This window comes from Erpetoichthys calabaricus, chromosome 15, assembly GCF_900747795.2.
Source record: "Erpetoichthys calabaricus chromosome 15, fErpCal1.3, whole genome shotgun sequence".
NCBI lineage: Eukaryota > Metazoa > Chordata > Cladistia > Polypteriformes > Polypteridae > Erpetoichthys > Erpetoichthys calabaricus.
In genome coordinates this window covers 66237589-66251768 of record NC_041408.2, presented here as the reverse complement: position 1 = coordinate 66251768, position 14180 = coordinate 66237589, and the positions used below count along the sequence as shown (strand labels likewise).

The window sequence follows — 14180 nt, the reverse complement described above, 5'->3', positions numbered from 1 at the left end:
GTGCTGGCGCCCTACCCAGGGTTTGTTTCCTGCCTTGCGCCCTGTGTTGGCTGGGATTGGCTCCAGCAGACCCCCGTGACCCTGTAGTTAGGATATAGCAGGTTGGATAATGGATGGATTGATAAATTTTATTATATTTGTCTATCTATATAATGCATTTTATTTATGTTCTATTTTTCCAAAGTCCTGAAATAAATTCAGGGTGCCCTGAGTTGAACTGGCGTCACACTTATCAACCTTGCTGCCATGACTTTATTTAAAAAGTTGTGAAAATTGAGGCATGGTTGAAATTAAATAATAGTACAACGAGTAATTTTCTCTTTGTGTTGCTTTGCCTTTAATCATCTTCCTTTCGTAAATTGCATTACGTTTATTTAAAACACATTACTCCTGAGACATTTTCATATCGGAGTTTACCAGGAAGGATTTGCGTGTTTTGTTCACATATCATTTGATAAGTCAGGCAGTCAGTAAGATTTACCAAAATCTGTTTGTAATGTTCAAAATTTGTCAAGTCTGTACGATATTAATACAACATATAAACTACCCGTCTCTCACGTAAGCCTTGCTTGAGCCTTTATGACCCAAAGTTCGTCCCGTAGTCTACCTACCAGTATCTGGGTGACCTCTGACAGGAAAAGGCGATTCATAGTTTTCACATTTTTAAAATCATTTCAAGTGGATAGTCCTCAAAGACGTGACTGGTGGTATAGCTTGATCTTTCCTAAACTCACAAATATTTTCAGTGGTTCACAAATTGGTTTAACACGCTAATTGGTTAATTTTTTTGTGCGTGTGTCTTTTCCCATGATGCAGCGGCAGGGGGAGATTCAAACTGCCTCCCAAAAGAAAAAAAATGGCGGAGTCTCTGGAATTATCGTTGTCGGAGTCTACAGGGACGGAGACCCCGCTGGTTAAGGAGGCAGCCCTCTGTGATGTTGACCTGCAGTCTGAGATTAAAGGTGAAAACATTTGGGAGTCTCAAGCAACAGAATTGTCCGAGTCTTTTTACGCTTTAGAGGAGCCTCAGAATGGACAAGTGAGGAGCACTATGAAGCCAGCGGTTCCGCCGCCCTGTGAGGATGATAGTGTGAGGTCAAGCCCTTCCGTTATAGCGGTAGAAAGCCCCTGTGATGAGAGAAATCCGACAAGGAAGGAGGCTGACCACTGGGAAAACAGCCCCCAGCGCCAAGTCGGTGAGTTACGAAAACGAAGAACAGACCTCCTGCCGTACGGAGTAAAAGCTTTGCTCATTGAAACTTTCCAGCCATTGTATTTTTTTGTTTTTATAGACTTAAACAGCACAGAGTGACCGCCCGCTTTGCTTTGTCAAGGCCAATTTAAAATAAGGAGTTGACTTTTTACCTACGTTATGCGTGCGTGCATGTGTTACCTTGATATGAACGCTAAATGCTAAACTTAGAAATTGATAGCTGATCTAGAAATCAATGGCTAGATCTGAGTTGGAAATGCTTCCTTTACTATATCCACAGTTATTAGTTTCGTAAGTCTTTAGGTTAAATTGCAAATTACAAGTTAAAGTGGGGAGCTGTTTCCAAAGTTAGTGTCCACACTGGGACGTATAACGTCAAATTGACTGTATCACTGCTAAGGACTGAACCAGTAACACTGCTCTGTCACTGTACTGAACATAAGAAATTTGAGAAATACGAGGAGACCAGTCACATCATCATCCTCATTTGTTTTGCTAATATCTATGCTGTCTCAAACTTTCATCCAGATCCTCCTTAAAGATTGTCAAGGTTTCAGCATCAGCTGCTTAGCTTGGCAGTTTGTTTCAGATTCCCACAATTCTGCATAAAAAAGTGCTTTATGGCTTCAGTCCTAAATGCACGTCCCGTTAATTTTCAGTGTTGACCCCGAGTACGTGATTCACACTTAAGCTGAAATAATTCTGCTGAATCTACCTTGTAAATGAATTTTTGGGTTTTGAAGACCTGAATTTGGTCCCAAAGAAGCTTGCTCTGCTCGAGACTAAACAGTTTTAATTCACAGAGTCTTGTCAGTTTACGACATGTCCTTAAGTCTGTTTAGAATGCACGTAGTAGTTCTCCTCCACACAGCTTCAAATGCTAATGTCGTTTGTTGCAGCATGGTGATCAGGACTGCACACTACGCTTCAAATGCAGTCTCTTCAGTGCATTATATAGTCGGGGCATAATGTCCTGCCAAATATTTTTGACAATTTTCACAATACAACATAAAATTTTATTAGTGTTTTAAATTGCTTACATGTTGCTTAGACAATAAAAATCTCTCCACATAAACTCCTAAATCCTTTTCAGAGATTGCTTCCACCAGGAATGTGGTGTTTTGAATCTCACAAACTGGAAAAGTTACAACCATAGAAAGTTTTAATATTTATGTTTAAGAAACTCATTTAAAAGAATATTAATATATTTTGGCTTGAGAATAGAAATCATTAAAAAATGTGAAAAACTATCTATTTAACTTTGAACCTGGTTATCCAGTTCAAAGTCACAGTGATGCAATGCCCAACCTAGCAACATTGGTGCCAACCAGCCCCAGACATTTTAGGGTACTCACACTGTGCCAATTTATTATTATTTGCCAATTAAGCTAATGTGTACTTATTTGGGATGTGGGAGGAAAATGCACTAGTTTTTCTTAATGCTGTTTCTAACATTTTAATAGACATATGAAAAAGTACAATGGAAGGTGTAACATTCTGAACGTTAGTCTTATGTCATTAACTGAGATGCTTTGGGAACCACTCCCAACCCGATGGAGGTAGTAGTGAGGGAAAAAATGAAAACAAAACCAAGTGCCTTTATGAACAATGCTGCTCCCTCCCTCTCTCTCTGACACACTAGCACCAACGAGTTATCCAGCAGAAGTGTGTCAAGAAATGCTACTGGGGCTGTGTAATACCAACAGCAATATGCCTGGTTAATACCTTAGTGTGACCGTGCCTGCCAAGTCAGAAGTTTTATTTTTTTAGTTTTCTGTCTTTTCAGTCATTCTGTGTGTAATTGAGAGAGGTTTGTTGTCATAGTATAATATATTTTATTTATTGAACTTCTTTTAAAAGCCAAATTCTTTATGGGAGACACAGGTTGGTCAGTTGGTCCATCTGTCTGTCTGTCTATCTATGTATATTGACTATTTTTTATATCATTTTATCTGCATATTTATTAAAAGAAAAAAAGTACATTTAAACCTACTGGGAGAGTTTGTTTTGGTCGTTCTATATACAGTAGTAATAGTGTTACAGTAAAAATGTATTGGTCCAAAAATTTTAGAATATGTGCAGAAATAAAAACAGATATTAATACCACACTTATTAAATAATTTAGATGGATGATATCTTTTGAATATTTTGGAGTGGACTTTTTCTACCTTATTTTGTAGAACAAATGTATATGGCAGAGATCAGGCGTTTTTTCAGTTTGTATTGAACTTCATCGCAAAACAAGAATTTCTTCATTATATGAGTTTGGAATGTCACATCAACATATGCTACAAAAAGTTATTATTTTGAACTGGGTAGTATTACTCCTGTTTTCTATTTTATAACCCCCATAACTCCTCCAAGTATCTGTCAATACATACTTTTTTTGTGCTCTTTAACTGTGTTTATTTCAAAGGTTTTGTCTTCTCAATTTTCAGAGTTATATGGTGATATATATTTTAATTCGTAAAGCATAGAAAACGGGTGGTACTGTATAGAATAAACCTTGGAATGGTGACACAGAGTAAAGAATATTGGGAGCTGGGTTTATATCTTGACTTGACCATTAGTTTCCCACAGCTGTTCTCCCTGTGTCTGCAAGGGTTTTCTCTGCATACCTATTGTTTTTTCTTTTTGTTTTTATTTTCCCCTTTTCTTTCTGCTCCTCTGAGATATGCAGGTGGATTGATTAGTGACACTAAATTGGCTGAAAATGTGTTTAAGTGTTCCTTGCTGTAAGCTTGTACTTTTTACGTAGACAAAGAATGACTGATTTTATTTTATTTTTCTTTTAAATTAACTAGATTTGCAGCTGTCTCTTGGTAGTAAAGATGAAAATCATACAGTTCTGGAAACTCAAGCAGATCCTGAAAATTTGAAAAGCTCCACCAGTCCCAGTTTGCTTTCCAGTCCAACGAGCAGGGACTTTGATGAGCCTTGTGTGTCTGTTGAATTTTCTGGATATGTCACCCAGGAGGCTTGCTGCAAGTTTGTTTGTGAAATTTTTAAGTACATTCTTTACCAAAGGCAACAACTTCCTATGCCTTTTGAGCAGATGGTGTTTTTTCAGAAGAAACAGCAAGCAATGATTCTGGTAAGCAAAACAGGGTTAGTTTTTTATATTCCTATAATTACTGTATCTTTTTAAGAAGGTTTTATCTTAAAAGTAAAATATAAATGGCTTCCAAAGATAACTGATATTTTAAATTATGTTTACAGAATCGCTTTTTTCAAAGAAACCACATCATTTAGATAGATAGATAGATACTTTATTAATCCCGATGGGAAATTCACATTCTTCAGCAGCAGCATACTGATACAATAAATAATATTAAATTAAAGAATGATAATACAGTAATCCCTCCTCCATCGCGGGGATTGCGTTCCAGAGCCACCCGCGAAATAGGAAAATCCGCGAAGTAGAAACCATATGTTTATATGGTTATTTTTAGAATGTCATGCTTGGGTCACAGATTTGCGCAGAAACACAGGAGGTTGTAGAGAGACAGGAACGTTATTCAAACACTGCAAACAAACATTTGTCTCTTTTTCAAAAGTTTAAACTGTGCTCCATGACAAGACAGAGATGACAGTTCTGTCTCACAATTAAAAGAATGCAAACATATCTTCCTTTTCAAAGGAGTGCAAAGCAAGCAGTCAAAAAAAAAAATCAATAGGGCTTTTTGGCTTTTAAGTATGAGAAGCACCGCCGGTACAAAGCTGTTGAAGGCGGCAGCTCACACCCCCTCTGTCAGGAGCAGGAAGAGAGAGGAAGAGAGAGGAAGAGAGAGATAGAGAGAGACAGATAAAAAAAATCAATACGTGCCCTTTGAGCTTTTAAGTATGCGAAGCTCCGTGCAGCATGTCCTTCAGGAAGCAGCTGCACACAGCCCCCCTGCTCACACCCCCCCTACGTCAGCGCAAGAGAGAGAGAGAGAGAGAGAGAAAGTAAGCTGGATAGCTTCTCAGCCATCTGCCAATAGCGTCCCTTGTATGAAATCAACTGGGCAAACCAACTGAGGAAGCATGTACCAGAAATTAAAAGACCCAATGTCCGCAGAAACCCGCGAAGCAGCGAAAGATCCGCGATATATATTTAAATATGCTTACATATAAAATCCGCGATGGAGTGAAGCCGCGAAAGGCGAAGCGCGATATAGCGAGGGATCACTGTAATACAGGTGAAAAAAACAGACAATAACTATGTATAATGTTAAATATTAACGTTTACCCCCCCTGGTGGAATTAAAGAGTCGCATAGTTTGGGGGAGGAACGATCTCCTCAATCTGTCTGTGGAGCAGGACAGTGACAGCAGTCTGTCGCTGAAGCTGCTCTTCTGTCTGGAGATGACATTATTTAGTGGATGCAGTGGATTCTCCATAATTGATAGGAGCCTGCTGAGCGCCCTTCGCTCTGCCACAGATGTTAAACTGTCCAGCTCCATGCCAACAATAGAGCCTGCCTTCCTCACCAGTTTGTCCAGGCGTGAGGCGTCTTTCCTCTTAATGCTGCCTCCCCAGCACACCACTGCGTAGAAGAGGGTGCTCGCCACAACTGTTTGATAGAACATCTGCAGCATCTTATTGCAGATGTTGAAGGAAGCCAGCCTTCTAAGGAAGTATAACCGGCTTTGTCCTTTCTTGCACAGCGCATCAGTATTGGCAGTCCAGTCTAATTTATCATCCAACCTGTAATTCTGTAATAACCTGTAATTCAATTCTTCAGTAGAAAACACTGGCCTTTGCCTTAAAAATAACATGTTCAGGTGAATGCAGATGAACCTTATTGTTTTTAAATTATTGTTCAATGGGCTCTGCTTTATTAAATCATGTATTGGAACATAAACTATTCAACCTACTACACCTCGTCAATTTCCTATTAACTAGATTATGCAAAATCTTCCTATTCACCACTTTGTATAAATTTGGGTTTGGCCCTAACATACGTGCATGGATCAAACTATTGTATGCCAGTCCAGAAGCTTCAGTTTGTATTAACAACACTATCTTGGACTACTTCAAACTAGAACTTGGTACTAGACAAGGATGCCCCTTGTCACCACTGCTATTTGCAATCTCAATTGAGCCATTAGCTGTTCATTTTAGAAATTCATCGGAGGTAAAAGGGATTTTCAGATAAGGACTTGAATAGAAAATATCACTATATGCAGATGATATGGTACTGTATATATCAGACCCACAAACTTCAGTGCCTGCAGCCCTAACTGTACTAGCAGAATTTCAAAAGATATCTGGAATCAAAATTAATTTGAACAAAAGTGTGCTTTTTTTCTGTGAATTCTCTAGCAAACAACATTAGATTGGACACCACCTCTTTTATCATTGCAGATCAGTTTCAATAGCTAGGGGTAAATTTACATCACAAGTAAATAAATATCCATGCATCCAAATAATGTCTTTGCATCCTTTGAACTATTATAGTCTAAATTTAGTTTCCCATCAACACAATTCTTCCACTATCTCCAAATTAGAAACTTTGCTAAATGAAATCTGGCTCATTTTCCTCACCTCTCACCTATTTCTATTACAAACAGAGATACTGATCAGTCTTGAAGACTCTGACATCATTTCTATAATATATATAAAACCCTTTTAGAGATCCCAGAGTACAGTGGGAAAAGAATCTCTTACTCAAACTTTCAAAAAAGGAGTGGAACGTATCCATACACAGAATTCACTCTAGCTCCATATGCGCAAAGCATTCAATTATTCAACTTAAATTTTTTTATTGAGCACATCTGTCTCGTTTAAATTGTCCAAAATGTTTCCAGGGCAAGATCCAACCTGCGAATGTTACAATCAAGCTCCAGCTTCACCAAGTCACATGTTTTGGGTGTGTACCAAATTAACATCATTCTGGACGAAACCTTTTAAATGCCTATCAGATAGCCTTGGTGTCACAATCCCTCCTAATCCATTAATAGCTGAGTTTAGTGTACTCTCAGATGGGCTTAAAGTGGAGAAGGACAAACAGACTGTAATTTCCTTTATTTCACTATTAGCACATAGTTATTTTGCTCAACTGGAAGAATCCAAATTCCCCCCCACCCAGTTAAGTGAGTGGGTAACTGATGTTTTATACTACTATTGGGACACATCTGGATGGAGACGTTTTGCCCCAATTAAGCGGCTGGCCCAATTATGCGAAGTTCGCAAAAAAGGTAAAATTGTGTAATAGAAAGATGTTACGTACATTTGAATATATGTTGCACAGCATAAATTGTCATTTATTCTTTTAAAAACGACTTGAGAAATTTGTCATCCAAACATTATAATATTCCCTTCTATCCAAATAACAAGAGAAAGGTAGTAAATCGATTCATACATGTGGTTACTGATAGTTAATCCTGTTTATTAAGAAAGCCGTCGATTTTGCTTTGTCTTGTTGACTGGCAGAGACTGGATTTGTTCTTTACAATTTGGCCCAATTAACTGGTGTCCCGATTAAGCGGAATCGACTGTATTTGAAATTGGAAAAACAAATTCTCTGTTAAAGGATCTGTTGAAAATTTTTTTATAAACCTGGCAGGCAGGGATTGGCTCCAGCAGACCCCCGTGACCCGGTGTAAAGATATAGCTGGTTGGATGATGGATGGATGGATGGATGGAGGATCAAATCAATAATATTTTAGGTTAAGCACTTATATTGGGGAGAGAAACTCCTTTCCCTCTATACTACTCTCAAAAGTTTTACTCTGGCTGTTGGCCTTTCTCTCTTTCTCATGGGTGGGGATTGAATTGATTTTAGTTTTGTTAAGTTTGACTTGATTGTATGGAATGTTAATGCATTAAATAAATTCATCCATCCATTTTCCAACCCGCTGAATACGAACACAGGGTCACGGGGGGGTCTGCTGGAGCCAATCCCAGCCAACACAGGGCACAAGGCAGGAACCAATCCCGGGCAGGGTGCCAACCCACTGCAGGACACACACAAACACACCCACACACCAAGCACACACTAGGGCCAATTTAGAATCGCCAATCCACTTAACCAGCATGTCTTTGGACTGTGGGAGGAAACCGGAGCGCCCGGAGGAAACCCATGCAGACACGGGGAGAACATGCAGACTCCACGCAGGGAGGACCTGGGAAGCGAACCCAGGTCTCCTAACTGCGAGGCAGCAGCGCTACCCACTGCGCCACCGTGCCGCCAACATTTGATATGTTTTACCTTATTTATGCTGTCAATGTTCTTCCTGTGTGTTTCTTCAGTATCCTCGGGTGTCTCAGCCTGTCTCAGCTGTTGATTCCTGCCTTGAGCGCATTTTCGTAAAGCCTGGTTCTTGGGTGGTCATTTCAAGGCATGTTGCTCACCTTCTGTCCATTTATACTTCCCATCTTTGGAGGTGAATCTAGTATTGTCACATTAGTCTGTAGAGATCCAACATCACTCGGTACATATTTTCTTTGTCGTCATTGAAATGCTCCATTTTAACTGTTTTTTGTAAAACAACAAAAAAAACCAAATAAATAAATAAAACCTGTACTCGGGAATTGAACCTTGCACCCCTTTTCGGTATTCTCGTATGTCAACCCCTCTTGCCCAGTGCTTCCTTTTTCAGTCACGTTGGCTTTGAATGCTCATCCCAAAGCTGTCTTATCAGATTGCTTGAAGGGAATGGACTTGAGCGCAGTCACACAGACAATAGAGGTTTAATATAGCATCTACTCCTCAAAAATGACCGGCAAAAACAAAATATAAATTTCCTGTTTTTTATTTGGCAAAGTCCCCTATGTTGAGCAAATAATTGTGCTTATGCTGAAGTAAATTATTTGGGGGGCCAGTAGGCCTGCTGTGACTAGAGGAGTTGACTTTGATGAACAGTTTCTTGTGCTACAGTAACATTGATAGGTGTCTTAAGGCCTTGACACATTACATGACTTTTCCAGCAGTTCTCTGTCACAGACATCATTTGCATTATCTTAGTGAGTCAGAAGCAGACTTCGAATTGTATATTCTGATATACCTAGTGACTCTGTCCAATGAGTCTGTGACTCGCCCCGACAAAATATAAAAGGTTTAATTTAGATTTAGGTCTTTGGGATGGGCTGTGTGTGCGCACAAGAGTGGACAACCGATGCAAGTATAAGGCGATTAACACGGCTACAAAGAATCCGAAATGCAGGTGTCTTGGACCTCATAAACTGGAAAAGAGAACTGAGATTGCAGTTGAACTTGCCCTACCTGAAAAGCATTTGTACAGCACTAGCTCTGTCAGGCAAAACGTTGTTTGTCAGAAAAAGGGATGAGCCTGTGATGCTTTGGAAATGTGAAGCTGTGCTGGAAGGTCATTGCAGAGCTGAGTGATTTGTCATGCTCTGCGATTTCTAGTCATGTAATCGGACATAGATTGATAGATGTAGTTTTTCATCCTCTTTGACTAGAAGTTTTGTAATATGCCACATTGTTTAGTGCTTCTATAAAAAGGCGAAAATAACATTTTTTTTTTTCTGCTTTCAGTAATTCTCAGGTACATTAAGATGCACCATTTACATCAGTAATTCTGCTTTGATGCTTTCCCATTAGAAATCTTATTTTTGCTTTCAGTAGCATCTACTATTTGAGCAATAAATACCAGTAAGGAAGGTTAACACACCAGCAAATCTAAAACAAAATATCTATTTTATTGTGCATGGATGCAAATTAGGAGAATTATTTTAGAAACTCTGGACTTGCAAAATGAAAATTCGCTTCCTTGCACAGATGAATGTTCCTTGTTCATAGTATTAGTTGTTCATATGGCTGATATTTTAACTCTCATTTTCAAGACCTGAAAGAGAACCCCAGGAATATTACCCATTACATTTATAATTGTATTTATTTCCATAACCTATGTAAATTTTTGTTTGTTGGAGTTTAGCTGTAAGTAAAATGAATTGGAGAAGTGTGAGTGTCTTTTTACTATCGGACACTTGTAATATTACCTCAAAAAATGTGTACTCGGCTAAAAGCCCTATTTTTCTTTAAAAAACAGTTTATGCATTTGTTTTTCTTTAGAACTCTTTGCACATAGTGCTGCTGTCTGTTTATTATGTGAAGGTTGTGTGTGAAATAATGGAGTCTGTGCCTGATTGAGCATGAAACATGTTCACTTTGTTGCTCTGGTTTATTGAGTGTAGATTATTAGGCAAAAATTGCAAAGTTATCCATTTACAATTGAATCTACAACACAGTGCAGAAAGTGAAGGGTTCTGAATACTTTCTGATGAGGAGGAGCCTATGTCTGCAATTTAAGTAATTGAATTGTGCTTCTCCATCTTTGGTAAAGAATTAAACTAAATCTCAAATGTTCAACTTTACACACGACAGTTAATTAATTTCAGCTCATTATGTTGAAACAATCATTTTTCATCAATTCCTGTTTGACAGTACACAAGCTTTTCTTATAATAGGAACTGCTTTCACTTTTTGTTAGTGTTCAAGTTATTAATGAAAGAGGGTGAGCATATGTTGGGAGTTTCTGTATGGTGCAAGTATTTAATTAGCAATGCATTGTTGTTTTTTTTTTTTTTGTTTGTTTTTTTTAAAGAATGAAATACATTTTAGTACACATCTTTCGCATGGCTTCAGCTGTGACTCTGAGGTACCCTAGTGTATGCTTTAATTTTAATTTGTTTGTATCAATTGGTTAGTAAGTTGAGATTAGCTCAACAGGACCTTCCCAGTTTCTCCTATACTAAACATTAATCAAGTCACTTCTGTTTCATGCTGACAGGCTGAATACTGGTTCTTACCTTAAATCTAAAAAGCATTAGACTAATTGACAATTTAGTCTTTTTTTGCCATCAGTCAAAATATCATCATCTAGTCCATGTTTAACTTTGGTCAGTCTTATATAAACGATGCGTTTTGGAGATATTATGTTTTCACATTCCAGCTTCTTTGTCCTGGACTTTAGTCCATTGTATGCATAAGTGGTAAGTTTGGATAGATGAAGATTTGCTAGAATATATATATATATTTTTTTATAAGGCTAATTTCGTTGTTTTCACAGACAAATGAGCTGGGCAGTAGAAAACCACAGAAAGAAGATGGCTGGGACAGTAAAAAATGTCAGCGGGCAGTTGATAACCTGGAAGAGATCTTGCACAACCTGGAGGTGCTTTTTGCTCAGAGTCTGGTACCCCGTGTGCTCTTTCTACTTGGAGGCAATATCATGCTGCCTAAGGAGCTATATGAGGTCAATCTCCAGGAAATTTCCTTGGGTCCCAATGAGCAGAGCCTGAAACCAGCTACCTGTCTTAGAAAGATCTTCAGAACACTCTTCATGGCTGATATTTTTTCTGACCCCAAATCAGTTCAGCTTATGACCACAACAGTCATGGTGCAGTGCCACCGAAATTGTGGTGTCAGTTGGTTCCGGCCAAAGGTAGAGTATAAAGTGCCAACTAGGGTAAAGAAGCAGATCATAGCTCTTTCCTGCAGTGCTAGTGCAGAGCTAAGCCATCAAACGCTCTTCCAGATGGACCATTCAGACTGGGACGACTACATATGGTTTCAAGCACCAGTGACTGTTAAGGGATTTTATAAATGATTTTAAAAGGGAAATGCCAGCAGTGGCAGCAGGTGGACACTACATTAGGTATTTTATTTTGTGGCTGCATACGTGCAAATACATTATATACATATATAACATGCAACCGGAGAGTGCTGATATATATAAAAAAAATAGTAATTTCAGCAAATCTTTTTTGGAATACCTCACTATAACTTCCTGGATAAAAGGAAGGCGTCTGTTGTCTGATAGTTAAGGAAATTCTTCGTGTTAAACTTTTTTTTTTCTGCATTTGAAAACAGTGGGCATCAAACTGGGAATTCCCAGAGGACATGTAGGAAAACTGCAACTTGATGTGTGGGCATTCTTCAACCATTTTAAATTCTTCTCAAAAGTAAAAGTTGGTGCTAAATATTTCAAGCCACAAGGTCATACAGTCTGGATTTTATTTGTTCATTTTTCCTGACTGCCTAATCTCTATTTAGCTAGAGAATTCTTTAAGATTTGTTAAATCACAACATCCTAAGTAGAATAAGAACACTTTTGCTGTGCTGTTTAGTGTTGGTTTTTATGGAAGCATGTACCTGTTTTAGTATAATTTGTATTAGTCTTTTTTTTTTTTTCTCCCAATTTTTAGCTTTTCGATCTTTTATTTTAACATCAGTTTTGTTATTTTTGTCAAGTTCTCTTCTTAAACACCCGTCTTACTTCCATGTTACAGAGGAACCACTTTATTTTTACACTTTTCAGACAGAGCAAAAAGTGGTAAATCCTTTCAGTTACTCGTTATACTTTAATTTCAATTTAATAAGAGGATAAGTGCATTTTAGAATAAGTAATTTAAAGGAAAAAAAATGAAAATGTTAATAGTATAAGGGTTTATACAATAAGGAGAGGAAGTGTATAAGCATTGTTTCTGAAATCTGTTTGATTTCTTGCTTGGAAAGGTCTTCTGTACAGATTTGTTTTTATTCAATTAAAAGTTTAATCTGTTATTTTTAAATAAAAATGTTTCACAATTTACTTTTTTTTTTTTTGTAAATGTATACTTTAGCTTTGGTTATTCCTCCTTGGATGTTGATGTTCAGAATATTAGGTTTGTGTTTTTTCTTTCAATTTAATTCCCAAATGTCTCTTTTGCTGTTACAAAATAGCAAAAGTTTATGCTAGGAGTAGCTTTGGGTGGAGGTTGTTGCTTAGGACTAGCGTTAAACACGTGTTCATTACTAGTATTGGCATTATCCTTAAAAGCACCCATCTGTTAACACTGAGAAATTTTGAAGTCCTTTTTTTTATTTTGAAATTTTAATATGTAGAAGTGAATCTCATCAGCATTTTTCATTTTTAAAATACATATGCATTGTCTCTTTAGTAATTTTATTTTATGCTTACAAAGTGGGAGTCTTTGTCTGATAATAGAGCTATGTCTCTCACATGTTGGACTACAAACTAGACTAGACACATTTGACACTTGGGTGTGATTAGGAATTTCAGTTAACTGATTTGAAAGTTGAAGTTTTCTAAAAAAAAAAAAAAAAGTTATTAGGCTAGATTAATTGCATGATTTTTAACTTTTCAGTATCATGTAGTTAAAAAGTACCTAAATTGTCTATTTGGAGGCTCAGTAGCTTTCATAGACAGCAGATTCCATTTCAAATGATGTAAAAGTAGCATTGACCAATTGTGCTATTAGTTGTGGAGGATCTGTGACTAACTGTACTTCATATTTCTTGAACATAACATTTTTGAAAATACTCAATAGAGATTTAAAATCTCTGTTAGTCTCAGTGTAAACTTGTTGGCTGTTTTAGACCATGATGGAGAGCAGGTCTGAAGCTTTTCCCATAAATTATAGTGTTAGAGAAATTTTGAATCATAATGGAATCTTTTTTTTTTTTTTTATATTAATAACAAGTTATCCCAAAAAGAGAACTCCAATAACCACCCCAACAGTTTAGTGTAGTGAATACGATACCCTCTTCCTCTCCTTCTTAACTATATCAATAATACCATACCACTATGTGCCAACTTGTTTCAACAAAAAAGCGAGACTAACCAAATAAATAAAACCATCGATACAAAATAACTTAGTAGCATAAAATCATAATCCGTATAACCCCATGCAAGGAGAAAAGCTACTGCATTAAGTTCCCCATATATCTAGTAATAGTTGGAACTCAGTAATTAATATTATCAAAATACTACATATCTACTATAGTTCCCTTTCGGAACACTTCTTATGTTGATATCGATTAGAGGAGCTGCACCTTTAAACTATAGGTGGAATTGTGTTCATTTTTTAATTATACTGGTCTGCAAAAGGGTGTGTTTTTTTTTTTTTTGTTTTTTTTTTGTGCTTCTGTTAAAACTTATTGTGTAAAACAACTTAATTTTTTTTTTGCATGGGAGGATTTTTATTCTGACTTGTATTCAAATCCATTTTGCTC

At 37.3% G+C, this 14180-nt stretch overlaps 1 protein-coding gene across 1 annotated transcript; it reads left to right on the top strand.

The window, feature by feature from the left end:
- Window positions 1-666: 666 nt before the first annotated feature.
- Window positions 667-11859, top strand: mad2l1bp (MAD2L1 binding protein). The gene is made up of 3 exons (XM_028820702.2): window positions 667-1196; window positions 4018-4307; window positions 11233-11859. Exons 1-3 carry the CDS (start codon window positions 857-859, stop codon window positions 11770-11772), a joined length of 1170 nt encoding a protein of 389 aa, XP_028676535.1. The 5' UTR covers window positions 667-856; the 3' UTR covers window positions 11773-11859.
- The last annotated feature ends 2321 nt before the right edge of the window (window positions 11860-14180 follow it).